Genomic DNA, 22,277 nt, shown 5'->3' with positions numbered 1-22,277 from the left:
CTACAGCATGTTTTTAACCTGATTTACTATAAGCCTATTGTAATATCATTTTGAAACAATTTACTAGCTGCTTTTTGGTATGTTTCATTATACCCCACAGATTTCACCTTAAAGCACAAGACACCAAGGATTCAAGTAATCTGTGGGAAGTTTGACCATGTATTATAAGGAATACAATATCCACTGCCATACATTAAAAGGATATTGCAAGTCACCTCTGACTTCGATGTCCTTTAAAAGGAAGTTAGTCTTCAGCTTCCTTGGTCACTTGCAATATTCTTCAAATGTATGGCAGGAGTACACGAGATCTAGTATGACAAATGTAATCATGCTCAACCCAAAGAGGGACATGAGTCAAAACTCTTGGCAGTCAACTCTGGAGCTTTTCCTGTTCAGATTTCAAAAATCTCCCTCATCTGGCTTCCCATAAGAAAAATCTCAAGACATGTCTCTTCACAGAGTAGCCCCCCTTTACAAGGGAGAGGCCCCACTGAGCACAGTTTGGTTGTCACCAAGAATTAAAGCTATGATTATTTAAAGTGGCAGATCCAAGCATGTGGATAGGGATTTTTAGCTACTCGGACAGGAGCTGGTATTTGCCTTAAAATACTGACCAACACTATAGAGTTGCCTTCTCTCAGAAGCCTTCACTCTACAAAACAATTAAATAAATAACTTAAGTGCACATATTTAAATTGCATATGTTTGTAATTTGAAGTACAGAAGAATAAAATGTTTTGCATAGGTCAGATCATTCGTCATTAAGTGTCAAATCCAGGATGCAAATCTAGATGTTTGAAAATAAGTTAAGAAACTACACCACTTGTCCACATATCCTCAGTGACCTAACTTGGCTTAAATTCAATGGGTAGAAGAGTCCAGGCTATTATTGCCTTCTGATGTCAAGAATTAAAAATAGGTGTTGTACTATTAAATTTAAGAGTTTAATTTAACCATTGAAATTAACCATGAGCCTTAGAGAAAACTGAGTTGATTTTCAAGTCATGCATGTAGCATTTAATGCTAAAGTTGAAACCATTTTATCAGTGGGTTGTGTTGAGAATTGTTTTATTATGTCTTCCATTTTGACCTGCAGTAATGCATTATACAGACTTGTGGTGTACTAGGTTACCAACTACAAATCACCCTAAAACTGGCTATTAATTCCCCAATTGAAATCATACTTTGACCAACTTCTTAGTTTTACAATGAGGAACATACTTACTGGATAGCTACAAAGTTGGGTATGGATGGTTTGTTGTAGCTCTAAAACTAAATAACACATATTGATTTATTTCTACAACCTTTACACAAAGGCCAGTATTCCAAGATGGTTGGTAACTGGAGAGGTTCACCTGAATCTGAGCCCGATGTTACAGATTCCGTCCAGTAATTTCAACCAAGTTATCAGACATCATAACTTTCCAAGCACTGAAAGACAAATAACATCCTGGTACAGAACTACTGTATGTACTCCTGCCTGCGATTATCACTTGCTGGCCCGTTTCCGCACACATATACCACCTGCTTGGAGCAGGTGGAAATGTGTGCGGAAAAATGTGTTGTTTTACCAGATGCTTTCCCACACTCAGTAAAACTAAGAATCGTGTGGAGTCTTACTGCCCATGGAGATACCACCATGCACTAATCAGAAAGATGTGCCAAGAGGTGAATGTCTTTCAGGGTCAATTGTTGCTGATTTATAAAAGCATTCCCACTTAGGCAGGCCGACACATTGCCGAACCCCATCAAAACAGACATGTTGAAAACTATTGTATACACAGAGATTCAAGGAGCTTTTTTCCACATACATGGTTTCAATTATACATGAGTGAAATAATATATTTAGTCCCCAATGATACATATAGACTGATTTAAAACTTACTGATTTGATTTCTTCATTCACATACGTGTCATTCATTATAAACTCTGGATAACCCACTTTTGCAAGGACTGCATTGGCCTTCAGAAAAGGAAAAAACAAACAATTATGTATTAAACAGTTGAATATCTCAGTGGCATTGATATGTACACGTTTTTATAACTTATGTGGGTTATTCTGCATACAATAAATCTTCATTAAAAGTATCAAACTTTTTAACTTCTCCTTCCATAAGTCATTTTTAAAATGACCCTGTACAGTTAGTCACTAAACTTCATTCTACCTTGGTTGCAAAATGAACTGCAATAATACGGTTATGAGATAGGGTGGGTTTCTGCATCTGCGATTTGTTTGTTGCAGTCAATGGAGTCGTAAGCACGTATATGTGTTTAGTAGAGAAGCAACTGTCCTGAGCAGTGCACAAGACCCATCCAATAACAAAACACATGCAGAATGTGGCTTCACAACAGTGTGAAAGGCTGAATACTATCATCTTCCATGTTTATAAGGGTGTTGTGGTGTCTGATGGGCTCCCGTTTTCTTTGCTCTATGAATTCCTCTCTCATCTTGCAATAACATACTATTTCCACTCTGGTTGCTCAACAGGAGCGGTGGTCGTAATGATGTGCAGTAACTCTACTTGATAAGTATTTAGTCATAATCAATCTATTATTTTTTTTAACTTTATGATGGTAAAAACATGTTGTGTGCATAGGGTTCAACTCTAGTTATACTGTTACCCATTGTCGAAGCTTATTTTAATTTGCCCATTTAATGTGATCTTTGACAAAGATAAAAGAACCTTTGAGAATGTAAAACAAAATGCTTTTTATAAATAGGATAAATCAGTATTGCTGTCTTACTGCAGCAAAGGCAAGCCTTTCTGCACTCGGGCCGCACCCAGCGCCAGGAACCCTAGTGCCCTGCAGGTACTCAGCTGAAAAACTCTGTGCCCTGGACCCCCAACGTAACAACAACTGCTGCGCCACATCACTGTGCCCCACTGAAGGATCTTTCACCTGCATCCTCTGCAGATTTATCGTCATCCCAACTTCTTTCAACACCACATCGAACAGTGCCACTCCCACCTAAGAAGTAGGCACCACACCTGTCCACTCAGCTGCCTCCTGATCAAAACCAGATCACTCAGCAAAAACGCCACAGAAATCTAGAAGATCCTCTCTACCATTGCCCTGGACGTGACCTTCATCAAGGAAACCTGGCTCACTCTAGCATCTGCCCTAGACATCGACAAGGCAACCCTTAACAGCTACAAGATGAAGCACTGCAACAGCAACAACAGATACAGAGGGGGCATTGCCATCTTTCACAAGGAATCACTCATGTGCACCATTACCAACAACAGCTCCACGGTGACCAAGGTTTCCAGCTCCAAGCTGACGCCAACACCACCATTAAAGGCACTCTTGCATACAGACCACCAGGACCAAGAACTGTCCTTAGTGATGCTATCGCCAAATTCATCATCCCCTCGCCATTGAACCAGAATACTACATCTTCCTGGGTAACCTCAAATTCCACCTGAAGACTCCTTAGACCCTAACACTACCAACCTCCTGGAAAGACTAGACAACATCAGCCTCAAGCAGGTAGTCATCGACCCCACACACAAAGCAGGACACATGCTAGACCCCATATTCACGTCAAGCAGCAGAATCAGATACAGCCACTCATCGGAACTTACATGGACAGACCACTCCATTGTTCACTTCTCCCTCACTAACCCTCAGGTCACTACCCCAAACAAACCAGCACCTCATGCCGAGTTGGACCAAGGTAAGTCAGCAACAATGGACTGATACCCTCAGCGCTAGCCAGCCCAGAACGACCACCAGCCTGGACCAAACAGTAGAGAACTTCAACAGCTAGATCACCAACATAGCCGATCAAGTCACCCCCACCAAGTCCCCCAAGACACACAGATCCACCAGACGAGCCAGCAGGTATACATCTGAACTCAGCACAGCAAAACACCAATGCAAAAAGCTGGAAAGAAGCTATCTAACCAACAGAAACTACACTGACCGTGCCATCTACAAGGCAGCCATCAAAGACTACCACTGCCAGCTCAAAGCTGCAAAAAAGGAAGCCCTGACACTGCGGATCGAGAACAGCTTCAACCGAACCAAGAAACTCTTCACCATCGTCAGAGAGCCATACAGAACTTGATTCCACCTTCCCAAGAATTCTGTGACACCCTAGTCAACCACTTTCACAACAAAACATCAACCGTCTACATAAACTTCAATCCCCAACCTTCAGACCTCCTCAGCAACCCTTCCACCCGCTCACCGATTGGGAACAATGAAGCACACTGAAAATGACCTCCGTGATGACCCCCACCAACTCAGGAGCACCCACGGACCCATGCCCCCATAACCACAGCCTCCTTTCCCATTGCATGGAAACACAACAGGTGAGACCCCTCCTCAACAAACCGTCAAGCCTCAGATCTTCTGCCCCATCTCCCTCCTCTTGACCCCCACAAAAGTCACTGAAAAAGCCATGAACTGCCAACCCACCAAGCATCGGGAAAGAAACAAACTGCTCGACCACTCCTAATGGGGCTTCAGAGCCAATCAGAGCATCGAGACAGCCCTTATCGCCGCAACTGTTTACATCCGAGCTCTCCTCGACAGAGGAAAGTCAGACACCCTTATCCTCCGGGGCCTCTCCGCACATCATCTCCCCCTACACACTCCTCAACCACCTACACCAGATTGGAATCACCAATGTCATGCTCAGATAGTTGGCATCCTTACTCATAGGATGCACCCATAGAGTCCACTACCCTCCCTTCTTCTCACAACCCAAATACACCATCCGCAGAGTACCCCAAGCCTCATCACTCAGCCCAACCTTCTTCAACATCCACATTGCTCTGCTCGCAGACATTGTCAGAGCCCACCACATAAACATCATCATCACCTTTGATGCCTCCATCATTTTCCAAAGCTCCTCTAGGTTAATTTCAGCAAGTATGTTAGAGGCTTCAAGAGAGAGATTAAGGGAGAGAGAAAAAAAGAGAGAGTGGAGACAGAAGAGAGATGGAGAAGATAGAAAGAGTGGAAGAGAGATGGAGAATGGATGGATAGAAAGACAGAACTAGAGCAAAGGGTTTATGGGGGCCTGTTTGAGTGTTTTTACTGGAGCTGCTTTTGTTTCACAGCGGGCTCTGCCCATTACCCCTTTCTAGTCACAGTGTGAAACCAGATTGAACATTTCTGCCAGAGAGGATTTTCTTCAGACTTAATTTAAAAAAAATGTTTCAGAAATATTTCTATTTGTTTATTGTTCAGAAGGAAGAGGATACTCAACTCGATTACACACAAATCCCGTAGGTAAAAAAAAAAAAAAAAAAAAAAGAACTGGAATGGTTTCTTCTGGTCATGTAAGTCAACTTAAGGGAACACGTTGTACAGCTTCAATGTTTTCATCTATAGTTAGGCAATGCGCCGAATCTTTTAAAATGCTTGCAACTCTTGAAAATATCTCTTATTAGCTGAACACTGGCCCATTCACAACTTAGTTTATTGGCTGTTAAAAATAGCACCATGGTGCCCTCGATAACCATGGAAACATTTATTTTTTTAATGAACAATATATTGCTTTAATAATGTTAGTCACACCTGTCTTAAAAATCTCACTTAATCAGGCAAGCTTTTATTTTAATTACACAACCTAGAATATTGAAATGTCTGATAACATTTCAGCAAAGGGATAGAGTTCCTTCTATGAGCAAATGCAAAGTGACATCTACAAAGTCAGTAATTTACCATATAGTTATTTTAAATGTGCAATCTTTAAACGTTTTTATGATTTAACGATCTGCATTTCTGTACTGGGGAAGAGCAAGCCTGGCAGTGGAGGGGCATATGGGGTACATTGTAAGATAAAACAAGATTGTGTACAGGAACAGTCTCCTGGAACCCCCTTGGTAAAGTAACCTTTTGCTTATCCCTCTAGTCTGATGAATTTTTTATCTATTCCTCTTCTCCCTTTCCCAACAAAGAACTCAAAAAGGTAAACGACAAACAGCTCTGATTTGTCTTCGATTCTAATGATATTCTTACCCAGATTTAAATTGGCCTGAATCTTGATATTTGACAATCTCTTTGTGTGGGTGAACTAGGCTGCTTTAATGCTTTGTCCTTGCTCAAAGTTTTTGTGGCCTTCAATAAAGTCTCCCATGACCATTTTGTTTACTGTCTTGCTGCATCCAAGAAACATGGGAATGGACTTCACTTCAATTATCTGTTCTGTGATGTGTGTTCAAGTGTACAAGTTTGAAACAGATTGAGCAGTACTTTCTGAATATTTTCATAAGTAAGAAACTGGCCAGGGGGAATGTCATAATCTGTCAAAATAGCTGGGAAGTCTAGTAACTCACCATTAACAAAAAGATCACCCAACGTCAACAGACCTGAATCAGTCTATGTCTGGATGTGCACAGAGTGTATCCATCCTGATTGAGTATGAAGGCCAAGCAGAGGTGTAGCTGGTGTACAGCACTTTGCATTCCCAGTATTCACCTGACATCTACCAAGACAGGACAGAGCTGTTTTAAATATTCTAAGGGAATGCGACCAGGAGCATATGGAAGTGAAACAGAGAATAATCAAGTAGTAAACCATCCTCAAAATTAGAGACACTGAACCGTTTTTCAGGCAAGTATTGGCCTCACAGCCATTGAGCACCCTACTGCAGCTGAGATGTTAAATAATATTGTTCGAAACCTGGGACGGAAATGCCACCCACCTCAACAGGTTATTTTCAAGTAGACAAAGTCACTAGATGCTGTTACACATACCAAATCAATACAATTAGTAATGTATCAAGGTCTCCATACAAGAAGCAGAGAGTAAGTAAAGGGAAATTTGCAAACTATAATAGGTAAGACAGCATTACTATCTTTATCTGCACAACACATCCCTTGACCAATAAGGGAAGGGAGGCCAAAATGCAACTTGGCTGTGATAGAGATCAAATTTTACTAATACATTAGTGGCACAGAAGTTAGTATATGACAACTTATAAACCCTCATTTAAAAGCCTAATAGAGAAATTAACATGAAATGTAAAAATGTGCACGTTTGAATTATGGTGGACAACATGACCTCCATTTGTATTTGACATTGTGTTTTATCATGAAAGATGTTGTGTATTTATATTTGAGTGAATTACTGATATGAATGAATATGAACAGTATTATTCTTAGGAGAATATTAGAAATGAAGTATATTATGAGTATTAAACGAACATGAATTAATCATACTTACATTGATTTAAGTGAATTTATTAACATGAGTCACATGTGGGCATGTGTTTCTAATTTTGTAAACAATGTTTGCAATTAAATAATTTGCTTTGCATGTTTGATTCAAATTGTAAAATACCCAATAGGATTTACATGTATTAATTGCATTACTATGTATTTAGGTTTTCTTATCTAGACTAGGCCTGAAGACTCATTTTGCAGCAGTAGAGGAAAAGTATTGATTCATGTTGTTGCCTTTAACCTGAGTTAATTCCCAGGTTCCAATGTGTTGGTGAATGTCCTATTGTATTGAAGACAGAGAATATGTTTTGACTGATAACAAATGTAACAGTATTTGTTCTAGCTGTCAAACAAGACAGGAATCTTTGTTAAATTCACATGAGAACTGTTAGAATCATCCTGTGTGCTATGGGAAAGAATCGTGAAGTTGCAATCAATGAACAAGTATTATATTTTGGTAAAACTATATGAATTCATCAAGATGACTTTGTATGCTCCCTGAGAAAATCTGGATTAGTTACAAACTAGAAGTTGTCAACTATTTTGCATTGGATATTGATTGATTTGCACAAGATAGGTCCACATAGGTAACCAATCAGAACTTAATGGACATTTCTAGTTAGGGAAAGACTTCTGAAATTAGGAGTGAGACAGAGGGAGTTCTCCTTAGGTGTTTGTGCTGATAATTTCTTTTCCTCTCCAAGTCTTCTGCCATAATTTAGTCTTTATGTTGTGCGTTTCCCAATGGTAACCCAGATGTGAGATCTATTTTCACCCTACTTCTATATAAGCACACTACACTAAACTGCTGTCTTTAGTCACTCCATTGGTGTTGAACACCTAAAGGCCTCATTTTCAAATCCCTTTGCAAAGCGCACAGGCATTCCATCAAGTTTGCCCCCTCAAGACTTAAAGACAGCTTCTACACTATACTTTAAGATCATCCTTTTTTAAACTGTTGCTGGCCCCATACCAAATCATGCACTTTCTGATAGTAGATGCTTTTTTTGTTCTTGCTGCACTGTATTGGAACAATCTCTGTGCGCATCTTAGGTCTGTTCAACAAATCCTGTCTTTTTGTAAAGACATAAAGTTCTGCATTTTTCTATCTAGTATTCTGCTTTTGCCTGCCCAGTTTTTGATTCACTCCAATCTCCTTTAGCGTCAAGATGCCTTTTAGGCTACCACAAGTTTTACAAAACTAAATAATAAATAATACAAATATGTTTTTACAGTGAAGTAATACCAATGAGACCAGTAACTGGAATAACATAACGCTGTATCTCTGCAGATCTGTGGTATTTCATTAGAATACATCAAGTACTAAAATCAGGGAGGGCCCTCCAGGTGGAATACTGAAGAAAATAGGAATTTAAATAGCAAAGGAGGGAACAGGGAGATTACGGGTCCAGTGTACACTCTCCATAATATAATCATTAGTAATAATAAAGTACACTGTTCCACAGAAAAAGAAAAAGAACACACCTAAAATACAGGGAAGCATGCATCATAAGGAGCGGAACAGCCCTTACACATCCAATAGGATGTCAAGCTTCATCACTGGGCAAGCTCCTCATCAGACCGGCACTGCAATGTCTGACGGGCCACCCCTTTAAGAAAAAGGAAGCAGCTCTTAACCGGAGATTTATCTACCAATGGTGGAGGTGCCTGTAGTAGACACTAACTCTAGATGTGTGGAGGGAAGAAAGAAATGTGAAATACAAAATTGGCTCTAAACCAGACCCTTCACATTTAATACTTCAGAAAGTGATTCAGGCCAAGATTAAAAAAGATATGGGAGTGCTTATCTCCATGTTTTAGGCCACTATGGCTATTACATGCTGAACAGCCTGTTTCATATTTATATTCAGCTATGGACCCTAGCTTGCCCCACATTTTAACATGGAAATTAATAACCTGCATGTCGGGGATATGAGATTACTATTACCTGACTTTTATATTTTGTCGACATACCATCTGTATAGATATGCCAAGACATTGCTGATCGATATCATCGGCACAAGTCCTTTTTTTATTATAACTGTTTATGAGCACACATGACTGCGGACGTCCTATAGAAATGTTGGCCTTGGCACCAAGGACTAGTTTTCGTATTTGTTGCTAGTCCGTTTTCGATGTTGTTTGGGCACGTGACTGCACAAACCCAATCGGAACACCGGCAGCACTTCCGGCTTCCGCCGCACTCCGGAGCTCGCTCCGTCTTTAAAAACGTCATGACTACGTTTTCCTGCTGTCTGCAGGAGCGTAGCCCCCTGGTAGGCTCCCGGTTTGAAACGGCGGTATGAGCATGTGAGTGTTCACGTCTCCACTATGAACCTTTTTCTCCAAGTGATTACTGACTCTGTTTCATTTGTTTTCTTGCCTGCCACGTACAGCATTTGTGGTCGGCATAACAAACTCTGCTATATGGATATGGGGTTAGCAATATCTTACGACTCAGTGTGATTTCTTCAAATTTATATGTACTGTTCCTTACATTATTGGATTATATGCCTTTTTTTACCTGAAACTACTTATGAACCACGATTCCAAATATGTTTCTGACGTCCAACGTTACATGCCTATGCCTCTCTAATTTTGTGCATATTGTATATTTTTGATCAGTAACACATACCTGTTTCTGGGCGCGTTTATTCCTATGGAGCCTGTGCCATAATTTGGGACGGTAAGCTCATATGTGCTTTTTGACTGTTTTCACCTCTTATTACTCACAAGCACAGAGGTGTATTATCACATGCCTGTTTCTGAGACACAACCTGTTTATTATCATTATATGTACTATTGCTTTTTACACTCTACAGGGCGACCTGCTGACTAAGACTGACCACAACGTGCAGTTACTATGAGTAAGTGACCGTAATAACTTTTTTTTACTGTATCCGTACTGGACCTGGTCACTATTGGTTAGGAGAAGATATGTTTTTTTTGTCCTGAAGAAGCATCACTGGACCCTGTGTGACCACCTGGACGCAAAACATGTTGACCTGGCACTCTTGGAATTTGGAATAGTGTCCATCTTCCTGGATTTGGTACGTGAGTGCAACTGAGCATTATGTCTATAAGCACTCCCCATATCTTTTTTAATCTTGGCCTGAACCACTTTCTGAAGTATTAAATGTGATGGGTCTGGTTTAGCGCCAATTTTATATTTCAAATTTCTTTCTCTACTCCACACATCTAGAGTTAGTGTCTACTACAGGCACCTCCACTATTGGAAGATAAATCTCCGGTTAAGAGGTTCCTATTGGATGTGTGAGGGCTGTTCCGCTCCTTATGATGCCTGCTTCCCTGTATTTTAGGTGTGTTCTTTTTCTTTTTCTGTGGAACAGTGTACTTTATTATTACTATTGAAAATAGGAATTACCATGGGAATCAAATCAAGATTTACTTATTGCCATAGTAACACCTCATTTTTCAAGGGCCCCTAGGAGGACCAGTTTTAAATGGTCAGTTACCTTTCCACAACAATGTTATCAATAATTCAGGGCAAGGTGGAATTTTACTGACCCATTTGGCAAGGACCTCTAAATCAGGTTATAGATGCTCTATTTAAAAATTATAAGGGATGTAACTATGGGCCTGATTTAGAGTTTGGTGGGCATGAAAAACATGATGGATATCCTGTTCACCATATTATGATTACCATAGGATATAATGGAATCATACGGCAGACAGGATGTCTGTCACATTTCTGAAAGAGTAGCCCCATCTGTCAAACTCTACACCAGGTCCAATGTTCCCTGAATCTTCTCTGCACGTGGCATACACATTTTTGAATGCTTCCTCTGACTCTCTTTTCAATGGCCTCAAATTAATTGTTCAGAAGTGTAGTCGCCATTAGTATAGCAGGCATAGTAGCATCAGATTCCAGGGGTGTAAGGGTACTAGTGACCCCCAATAATTTCTGCTTCTTATCAACAAACCAACTGAAGGGGTGCCAATTTTCCTATACCACAAGAAGCACCTACCCCACTTGCTTCTATCATGTAAGGGGAAAAAGCTCAAACATAGAGAGGAGCTTCATTTTAAATTTGGTCACATCAATATTTCTAATTAATCATAATTAATAACGAACCTTGGAAAACACTTTTAAAATGCTGTGGTTAACTAAGGACAAAGAACAACAACAGCTTCTGTTTAGTTGTATGGGTCCACATAATTGAGTGCTTTTTAGGGCTTTAATATTTTCAGCTACATTTAAAGAATGCTCCATGGATTTCTAATGGAAGTTTGCAGCGTTTCCAAAAGACTCCTATTAGCGGAACACTGGCCCATTGGCAAATTAGCATACTGGCTATTAACAAGAACACATGATTTACAAAGTAACAGAGTAACTCACCTTTTTTAATGAACAAAGAGGCACTTTCCTAAAATGAGTCACAAATGGTTTAAATATCCCTCGTAATCAGGCAATTTTTTTAATTAAAATTACACATTCAAGATATTTAAATATTGAAATAAACTTGCAAGATACTCAGGGCCTGCTGTACGATTTTTTGTTTTGTGAGTTGCAATTTGCGACCTGTTTGGGTTTCGCATATTGTGAGTCGCAAACCAAAATGTACGACAGTGTTAAGCACACTGTTAGCGTTTCCCAAAGGGGTAGCAAATACCTATCTTATAAATATTTATGAAGCAAATCGCAATTTGTGACCCCATCGGGAATGGCCACACTCACAGGGATGGTGGCCTGCTGGGGACAGCAGACCACCATGTCTGTGACTGCTTTTAAATAAAGCATTTTTTTTAAATGCAGCCCGTTTTCCTTAAAGGAAAATAGCCGGCACTACAAAAAAAAGAAAAGTTTACTTTTTATTTTTTCAGAGTGGGCAGTGGTCTGTGGGAATATTTTCGCTACCATTCACAAAGGGGAAGGGGCCCCATGGGAACCCCTTCCCCCTTGGGAATTGGTTAACACCAATTTGAAATTGGTGTTAACTGTGATTGTTTTGCAACTGCATTCACAGTCACAAAACAATCATTCATGCCTTTCCAATTTGGCATAAGAACAGGATACCCTGAACTCACGATACAAATTACCAATTCACAATTTGGGCTTCATACATCTCAAAAAGCATTTTATTTCTCACAAACGGGCCGATTCATGACTAGAAAAATGCTTTGTACATGTGACCCTCAGTATCTTTATATAGCAATACAAGGTAATCTTAATAAATAAGTAATTCACAGTAAAACTATTTCTAAATTAACATCAGATTATCTTCAAATACTTTTTTAGTCCATGGGATATTGACTTTTCGACCTAAGTGTTTGCTTTAATCTACTCATTGGAGTCTAGGGCAGAAACCTAATCTCATACTTTGTTAAAGTATGAGCTGCAGCTGCTATTTCCACTTCAGATTACTTTGGGGATCCCCTAGGGCTGTGTTTGTGTTTTTGTGATACTGGGACAAGTAAGTCGTGGGCCTTGATGGACTAGGAAAAAGTAAATCAATGATGTATCTGTTCCTAGCACTGACAAAAAATAAGAACACATTATAAGTATTAATTCCAAAAACCAAAGCGTGTTCTTGGCTAAAATAATGCATGGAACCACTTGCCGTCTTTACTGAGACTGCCTGGGCCTGTTTTTAATGTTAAAAGCAGCGTACAAAAGTTTGCCTGAAAACATTTACAATTTTGTCTTAAAATTCACAGCAAAGGTCATATCAAAGTGAAAAGATATATAATATATTTTCTTGCAAAAAGGATGTGTTCACCAGTGATTTTATGTGTGAGGTCCCCTCACTGCGCCTTGCAGAAGAAGGCCCACTGCCACGATGTAGATATTTGTAGATGTTCACAAACTTACAAGGCAAACCTTGTTACGTTTACTTTCCACTTATGCCTGCCCGGAACTCTTTTGTGAATTCTGGTATGAGTACTTTCTGTTGAAAATACATTTGTGAAAACGCCCCCTAGTTTTCACTGGTGCACTTACAAACTGTGCATGTTCATAATGATTGAGATCTCCACATAAACTCACCAACGTACCATCAGAAGTATATTTGAATGTTACTAACTACCGTTCTAACACTACTCTTGCCTGAAATGTTATGCTAACCTAGTGACAATTGACCCAAAGGGCCAAATTTCAAGTGACTCAGAAAAAATCCTATTATTTCGCTGAATTACCTGCTGGGAGCTACAATGAGCAGTCAAAATTTCAGCAGAAAATCAAAAACTTTGAATTCCCATTGACCTGGTAACTTCTGTTAAAGGGCTCATTAAATTTAAGTGTCGTTTTTAATTTGGCCTTCAGTATTACCTAATATATAACCTTCAACAGAGACACAGAAAGACCCGTGTTTATTGACTGCAATTATACTTTGCAGCTGTACCTTAAAATGTTTCTCAGTCATATGTAATTGATGTAATTTACAATGTCAACGGCCACGATCTTGGAATCTTTTTGAGCATCGACATATTTACCGGGAAGTAAAATATTCAAGCAAAAATGATTTAAGAAAGTGAATGCAAAAAGTCTGGGTTGTAGAATTACATGTATTGTTGAATACAGAAAAAATCAATAAAATGAAAAAAGAAAGTAAATACAACATATTTCTCTATTAAATGAAACCTGCCCAGCCAGTCGGCCTTTATTAGTACAAGAGCTGTATGCACTGTGAAGGTGCTCCAATAGAGACCTATGGTAGGGAGCAGTTAGTTGAGCCACACGGAAAAGGTTAGAATTTAGACCACTATGTTTTAGAGCATCAATATTGCCACTATGTGTAAGGACATGGGCACGATGACGCACACCCATGCACAGGCTGCTAGAGAGAAAGTTTAAATGAAGTCACTGTCTCTGCGAGAGGCAGTAGAGCTACAGGGGCAATGTGGAATGAGTGGGGGAGAATTTACGCACGTTTAAGAAATATTTAACCTATACAAAGATGAGAGTAGTTATAGATGTAGTAGTGGTAGCAAAGTAAATGCAAGCAGCATACATATTTCTCTGTGTACAGATATGAGCAACCCGTGACAATATTTCAAACACTGTAACCAATATTAATGAAGTGCTTGTTCTGCTTTTGTCCAACAATTGCACTGTAGGGGACATATATTAGTCAGTGAGATCCGGAGGTTGTGAGTTCAAGAGTTTCCATCAGTTAGCATAGTTAACCAAACTAAAAAAAGAATAGGTCGACGAGGGGGGGAGTGATAGAGAGACAAGTCTAGGGTACACACTAGACTCTCACAGAGACATCTTCAGACACTGAGGGGCATATTAAAGAAAGTGCAGCACAACTTTTCTTGTGCCCTTTAGCGCCCCCTAACTCTACCATGTGTGCGCTGTATTTAAAATATAGCGCCCCATGGTAGTGGTTAAGGGACTAGCGTCAGAATTTTTTACGCTAGTCCAGTGCTTTGCAGGATTAGCATAAAAAATGTTGATGCTAATCTTGCAAAGCTCATTGAGGTCCATTGTAATGAAATGTGAGCCTCCTTTTAATGCCTGCTCTGAGCAGGCGTTAAAACTCTCGAAGAAAATGATGCAAAGAAATCTTTTAGATTTCTTTGCGCCATTTTTTCACACACACTCCTAACAGGGGAACGCCCCCTTTGCATACATTATGTCTGGTGCAGGCATAATGTTAGTGCAAAGGGTTACAAAGTGCAGAAATGCATGCATTATGCCACTTTATAAATATGGCATGGGGATTTTGTCCTCGGCCAGATTAGCGTCAAAACAAATGATGCTATTGTGGTGCAAGGAGGTGCTAGGGGCCCTTAAATATGCCCCTGGGTGTCTAGAGCAGTCAGTCAGTCAGTCAGTCAAATAACTTTATTCGGAGTATTGCCATAAAAGTACACATGCATACATATGAATCATCATAAAATACAATACTTATTGCATATTTCAAAAAGCAAGACTCTTCAAACTACAGGTCTATGGAACCTAAACGTGCCACTTGAACCTACTAAATATAAGATAATAAATACTTATAAAATCATGTACAGCAATAAAACAATACCTGGATTCCATTAATAAATAATCACATTACTAATTCATATTGATTCCTAATAATAATAGCAGATTTGATCAAACTTAAAATGCAGCTACATATTTGTTTGGACGAGAGGCTTTGAATGCCAATCAATCCTTCTTTATAAGATGAGGTGTGCAAATTACGCAAAATAGGTAGTAAAAAAGTTTCCCTAGGAGCTGAATAGAGTGTACAAAATAAAATGAAGTGACGTACTTTGTTTCGAAAAATTGTCACAAGGGCATGATGGTAATGTTTTTTCCCACACGCATTTTGTTGGAAACGCCACTCTAAAATGTATCATATTGAGTCTAAAAAGTACAAGTAAAGAGTACAGGGAGGGAATCGGAAACCAAACAAAATAAGGTTCTAACAAATTTGAGGATGGAATTTGTACATATGAACCAAAATAACTCAATTTCTCTGCCGCTTGATATCTAGAATTCATAACATACTCTTTATATCGAAATTTAACAATTTCCTTCGCATTGGCTGGCAAGAGCTCTGGTTTAAGATACATAGACTCCAAGTCCAAGTTTCGGAAGCAGTTATGAACAAAGTTTAACCATGGGATTTTGTTATGGTTTGCTAATGAAATACAGTCTTTTACACACTCATGTGTTAAGGTAGCCACCGGATTTAACCATACTTTTATCCATAACAGAAGGGGTGCAATATCGATCAAATCTGTAATGTAACCAATCCCCAGCTCCTCATGGCATATAATATTCGCTACATTCTTGGGTACCATAAGTAGCCGGTGAAGAAATTTATTCTCTGCCCGTTGTAAAATAATTGGGCTGGTATATCCCCAGAGGCCATCCCCATAAATTGCCGCCGAGACACATTTAGACTTATAAAGAGTAATGATCTGGTGTACCGGTCTATGCCCCAATCTGCGAGCGAAGCGAAAAATTGCTTCGACATTTCTTTCCATTTGTTGAAGTTTAAAATTCAAATGGAATTTCCATGACAGAGAAGAACTTAGGTGCAAACCTAAGTAGCAACAATTGTTTACCTTTGTTAGAGTGTTCCCTCCCATTATAAAACTTTTAGTGCGTGTGTTCTTAGAACCGCAAATCATAACATGCGACTTTTTAAAATTGACTTTCAGATCGAGATCCTGAGTGTGTATTAAAAAAAGGTCCAAAAGGATCTGTAGGCCATTGGCCGTGCAAGCAATTAAAATGGCGTCATCAGCATACAATAAAATCGGCAATTGTCTAAGACCCACCCTTGGAAAATCCTTGCCATTTTTAGCTAAATAGTTATACAAGCCATTTATGTACAACAGAAATAAAAAAGAAGCCAAAGTACAGCCCTGCCTGACGCCCCGATTAGATGCAAGGGGTTGTGATCTTTCACCATGTTGTCCAAACTGAATTGTAATAGTAAGGTTAGAATATAAGCGTTTGATCAGATCCAACAAATCTTGCTCAACCCCCATTGTGTCCAATATTTCCCACAATTTTACTCTATTTACCATATCAAATGCGCTGGAAAGATTTATAAAGGCTAGGTGGATAGATTCCCTTTTTGCTATGAAATATTTGCTAAGAATAAGGTGTAAGTTTAGGGCCTGATCCACTGTGCCTAATCCAGGCCTAAACCCATATTGAATTGGCGAAAGAATGTTTGTCCTTGCCGCCCACTCCTTAAGCCGGTTCAAAATGACACTCCCCAAGATCTTTACCGTGGAGTCAATGAGAGATATAGGTCTACAGCAGAAGGGGTCAAGCCTATTGCCATTTTTGAATATCGGGACAATTATTGGCATTAGCCATGAGGGAGGAATAAAGCTTTGAATAGCGCTATTCAGAACATATGTGATTAACGGAACCTAGAGCAGTCATCTGTGCCATACCATCAGGTCACAGGTCCTAAAGCCTAGAGTGCCCTTGGCAAGGTCCAAATAAACATAGCTATTTGAAGTGATCACCACTGTCAGATATGGTGGAACGTTTTCCTGATGAGACTCTCTTGGTCTAGAAACACATCTTTGTATCACTCTTTTCTTGTGAAGGCAAATGCATAGCAAACCAGCAGTTGTTTATACCTAGTGTTCACAACATCCTGGATCAGACTAACACAGGGACCCCAACCTGCAGGGCCCATCTCACCCAACCTAGATTGTACGGAGTGGATGTTAGCACCCATAGCGACATGGAATTGGATGGTCACTCTAAACAGTTTGTCAGGAACTTCTGGAGAATCAAGACAGGAATGAACCGTGCTTGTACCACAAGGATTTCCTTTTATCAAAACTAATTTTGGGCTGCAAGGAAGGAGCTTCCCTCAAGACCCAAGATTATTTTTTTTAACACTGTGTGATGAACAGTGTGCTGGTGTCACATAGTGTGAAAGTGAAAGCAGTCAGCTATGGTAATCATCAAATGCTTTCACTTTATTCAGTTCTCATGGATATCTCACACTTCTCAAGGGGTGGAGGGGCAGAAAGAACATAAGACAACAGGGATTTTGTTTACATAAAAAGAATGGCATCAGACCATGCCCAAACCTCTAAATGGACCCAACAGTCTTTCTGCTTCCCCCAGCGATGTAAGAAAATCATGGATTATGCTTATGATAAAGGAATGGGATGGGGACAGCCTTTCCTGGCATCGGGTCTCTATAGTAGCCCCAGGAGTCATTTTCCTCCCTGGGGTCATACTGTGAAGTTTACCTGCCATCTGCCCTCACAGATAGCAAACAGTCTACAAAACACTAGGGACTACGTACAAAAATAGGATGAGTGACTCAAACTCGCATCTAACCATACCCCCACCCCCTTTCATCTCTTTTCAGGTGGGGAGTTTATACCCTTTCTCCCCACCCTGAGGGCCAGAAAGTCTGTTAGACAAGAGGAATTATGCCTACATTAGAAGGTAGGGGTGGGGATATCTGCTCTGACATCTGCCCATGTCCTATACCGTAACAGCTCCAACAGTCTTTCTGCCCCCTCCTCTCTTCCGGCAGATAGGTGGGGTGATGCAGACCATTCTGGATCAGGCCTTGCCCCTACACTGTAACAATGCTAACCATCTTTCTGCTTCTCTAGGAGCAGATTCTGTCCTCCTAAGGGATGGAAAGCTCACTAGACATCAGGAATATACATTTTTATATAAAAAAGGGGGTCACCCTGCTGATGCTTTGAGTTTTACTTCACCCCTAAATGCCTTAATATTCTTTCTACCTGCCAGGGGGGCAGGTTGGCAGATGTACCCCAATTTGTTCCTGGGGCAAAAAGCCCACTGGATTCCCTAAATGGGTTGAAGACTGGTCTTTCATTACATAGGGTCATACCTCCTCCTAAAAAGTCCCATTTGTGTTTCTGCCCCCCACCAAGAGGATGAGATTTATCTCAATCTGTCCCAGAGGAGTGGTCAGAAAGTCCATCTGGATGCCAGGGACAGATGTGAATACATTGTATATGGGTCAGTCCATTGTGGCATCAGCTCACAACACCACCCCTAAAGCCCCAACAGTCTTTCCGCTCACCTGAGGCCTACAGCATTCATATTCCAATAGCAAGAGAGAGAAAATGTGGATTATTTTTGGTGTAGTTTTGAAATGGGGCAGGCAGGGATGGAGCTAGCCCAATCATTCTGTCTAACCGGATGGAAGAAAGCCTTTCTGGTGCCAAGTCGAATGTAGAGCAGTACCAGGATGAGCATACTCCATACTTCAATCTGCTTCTCAATTTTTTCTATGATAGTCAGTAACCCCTCTGGGATGAGTGAGTAGGTGGTAAACACCACAATCAGCCCACCCAGGGATTCAGATAGGCATTTTTTTCTTGCTGTGGGAGTTAGGCTTAGCTACACAGGTGGGGTCCTTTTTGTTCTTGAGCGATGTTTGGGGTTGCTTGGTGGTGAGTATTTTGTGATTCCCTTTATTATTTGGAACTTTTTGTCAAAGTTAGAAGTTTGAATGTCATTCTGGGTAGAAAACCATTGTGAGATCCAATCATATTACTACCATAGATTCACCTATGTGTCAAGTTTGCAAAAATGACTTGATTTATGTTAACATGGGTCACAGCTAAGCTCAGGCCAAGAAAACACGGCTACCCTTGTTACCAGAATGGGCCAATTTGCAAGGAAAAACATGAATGTTTCCTTGTTGGTTTTTGGGGCTCTTCCTAGCACTGGTAATATGCAGAGACACACATGTGAGGCACTGTTATTTATTGGGAAAAGTGAGAGAACACAGAATAGTAGAACATGTTATTATCAACTGAATTTCTCTCAATTTTTGGCTTCCAAATCCAGTGCGCAAGAAAGAACATACTTTTCAAATTCCATCTGAATCACATCAATTAGTGTGTAATCCAAATGCATAGTTGTACAAATACCCACTACTCCTAATTGCATTATTACGGGCATATTTACTGCATTTCCTGCACAGCTTTCATTCAAAACCGTTTTTAATTCATTAGATTTTCCACTGTAAACTGATGCATGGTTTGTACAGAATGAAAAATTATTGTAAGCTGTAGCTCAGTTTTTTCTTTGGCTATCATGTGTTTTGGACAGACAACAAAAATTATTTATCCCTGCTACCAGAAGGCTCTGACAAACATAGTGTATTACTTTTGTAAGTCAACAATCTGGGCACAAAATTACGGATGAAACTTTGTCACCTACTTCTATTTCTTTCTACTTAATTTAATTTCATATTTCAGATTGCAATTATTAGTGTCCTTGTGAAAGCCGTGAGTGATATATACAATATATCCCTTGTTCAATTTCAAATTGTGTCTACTTCTCAGAAATGTATTGCTTTCTTTATTCACCCTTATGATGCACACCTGTTTTTGTACCACAAACTGTAAGTACAAAGAAATCATAAAAAATAGCAAAAACTTACCACTAACAAAAGAAAACACTGTGGTTACATAAATAACTTGTTTTAACAACTCTGTCTTCTCCTGAAAGTTGGAAACATAGTGGTTGTATCATAGTTAAGCTTTTGTTGCTGTAATCTTTACAATAAAATACTTTTTCTTGCACTGAACGATTCCACTTTTCTACAAAAAAAATAATTTTGCTTTTTCAGTTCCATGTAGTGGAATCCACAAATCCTTACAATCCCCAACGTGTAGAAAAAAGAAGGAAATCTGGTCTGGATACTTTTTGTGGGGAAAAAGCTATGATGACTTACGCATGAAGTACTTCAAACATAAAAAGGTTTGTTACTGGGGGATGAATCTTAGAAATTAAGTCATTGAAGGGTACTCGTATCTGGGACTGCCATGGTTTGAATGGAGGTTCCAGACAGAAGTTTAGTTGTCATGAAGGACATCTGAGAGCCCATCCTCAGATGTCAATGCTAGGCCCGTCAACAGGCTGCCCCTAGTGGCAGAGCCAGACGTGGCTTAATTACTTGAAATACTTTTAATTGTAACCAATCCTCTGACCAACCATACATTTCTTACCTTGCTTTGAGAACTAATTACCAGTCAAATGGAATTCTAGCAGTAATCGGAATATTTTTCCATTTATATTTTTCTCATAGTATACACGTATACCAAAATATTGTTCCTGTATCACAATTATTTTTTCTCTGTTTTATAATCTTTATATCAGTAAAATTATTAAGCCACGTATTCATGAAAAGCAATTTAATCCTTACTTTACATGTTTCAGTAAGGTAGTACCATCAGGACCAAATATGGAAAACCTGAGGTTTGTACATGCTTATCGATTAGAATTACAGTGAGTTTGCTTGTGCCCTGACTACCTTTTTGAATACTTTCAGTTCATTCTGGCCCAAAAGCTATTGTTAACAAGGTATACCAATACACAGGAATACCTATAAACATGAATCTAGGATCATAGCCCAATGAAGACCTCTCCGAGTATTCGTCCAATAAAGTAAGGATGAAAAGCATCTAGAAGGACTGAGAGAGTATAATCTAATATGGTCATTAACAGTCTTTGACACTAAATAAACTGGTGTTCACTTCTGGATGTGCCTCCAGGACTCTTCTACGTGCAACTGTGATAATAGACTTCCAGTTGCTGATGTGAAAGAAAAAAAATGATGAGTGAGTGCACTCAGAAAGACCCAGGGCAAATGATCCTTGTACCTTGTTTGAATGGAGGGAGGCGTGGTTATCCGCTAAAGAACCAACAACTGGGAAGAATGTTTTCCCACCCAGAGGGTGAGTACATTGCAGTACAAAGAGATTCTGAAAGGTGGGACCCTTCCCACTTTACAAATACCTGAGTGCCTGAGAGCCACCAGGAAAAGCCTGCAATGAGGACTCCACAATGGTACAGAACACCACTAATCTATAACTTGTTTCTGAGGTCATAGATCCCTCCAGATATAGGGATGAAAGTGATGTGGCTGTCCACAGGTGCCAGTCCAGGAGCGATGAATGCTCTTGGGTACACCATAAGGAGACCATCCTATTGGCATCTACCAGGGGTATGTAGCACACTTTCCAGTCCCCCTTCCACAAGAGCCTGTTAGGGGAAAGCCTAATTTTACAGCCCAGAGCTTCTGTTCTTGAAAAAGGCCACCCTTGCCCTCAGGCTCTCACAAATACCATGTTTGGTCTGACTACCATTAGAAAGTAAGGATTTATTTTCCCTCAACTCTAAGGCACAGGAATGAGATTATGCAGTTCACACAACTATAGTTTACAATAGAAGTTTATTTTCCTCTATGATTTAATACACAAGTACTCCCTGCTTGATGACAGCATGGAACTGCTCTAACCTCTCTATTGAGAAGGAATAGGAAGTTACCTTTTTTATTTTGCCCAATACACCACTGCATTAACCATTAATACTTATATCCTGTTAGACCTGACAGCCTTAGGGTGGTCACCCCTAACTTTTTGCCTGCCTCCCTCCACTTTTTGGACACTGTTGTTGCAGGTTTTAGGACTCTGTGCACTTATCCCCTGCTAACCAGTGTGAAAGTGCATGTGCTATCTCCCTTAAAACATGGTGACATTGGTTCATACCCATTTGAGTTATTTAATCTACTTGTAAGTCCCCAGTAAATTGCACTACATGTGCCCAGGGCCTGTAGATTAAATGCTACTAGTGGGCCTGCAGCACTGATTGTG

At 39.9% G+C, this 22,277-nt stretch overlaps 1 protein-coding gene across 1 annotated transcript in view; it reads right to left on the bottom strand.

Moving 5' to 3' along the window:
• The window catches only part of PHEX (phosphate regulating endopeptidase X-linked), a 1,559,577-nt gene that overhangs the window by 419,029 nt on the left and 1,118,271 nt on the right, over nucleotides 1-22,277 (bottom strand). The window contains exon 13 of the mRNA XM_069204739.1: nucleotides 1,886-1,963. Coding sequence (XP_069060840.1) covers nucleotides 1,886-1,963 — 78 coding nt within the window. The remainder of the gene's footprint in view (nucleotides 1-1,885; nucleotides 1,964-22,277) is intronic.

Source organism: Pleurodeles waltl, chromosome 8 (genome assembly GCF_031143425.1).
Source record: "Pleurodeles waltl isolate 20211129_DDA chromosome 8, aPleWal1.hap1.20221129, whole genome shotgun sequence".
Lineage (NCBI taxonomy): Eukaryota > Metazoa > Chordata > Amphibia > Caudata > Salamandridae > Pleurodeles > Pleurodeles waltl.
This window is presented reverse-complemented; position numbering and strand designations above follow the sequence as displayed.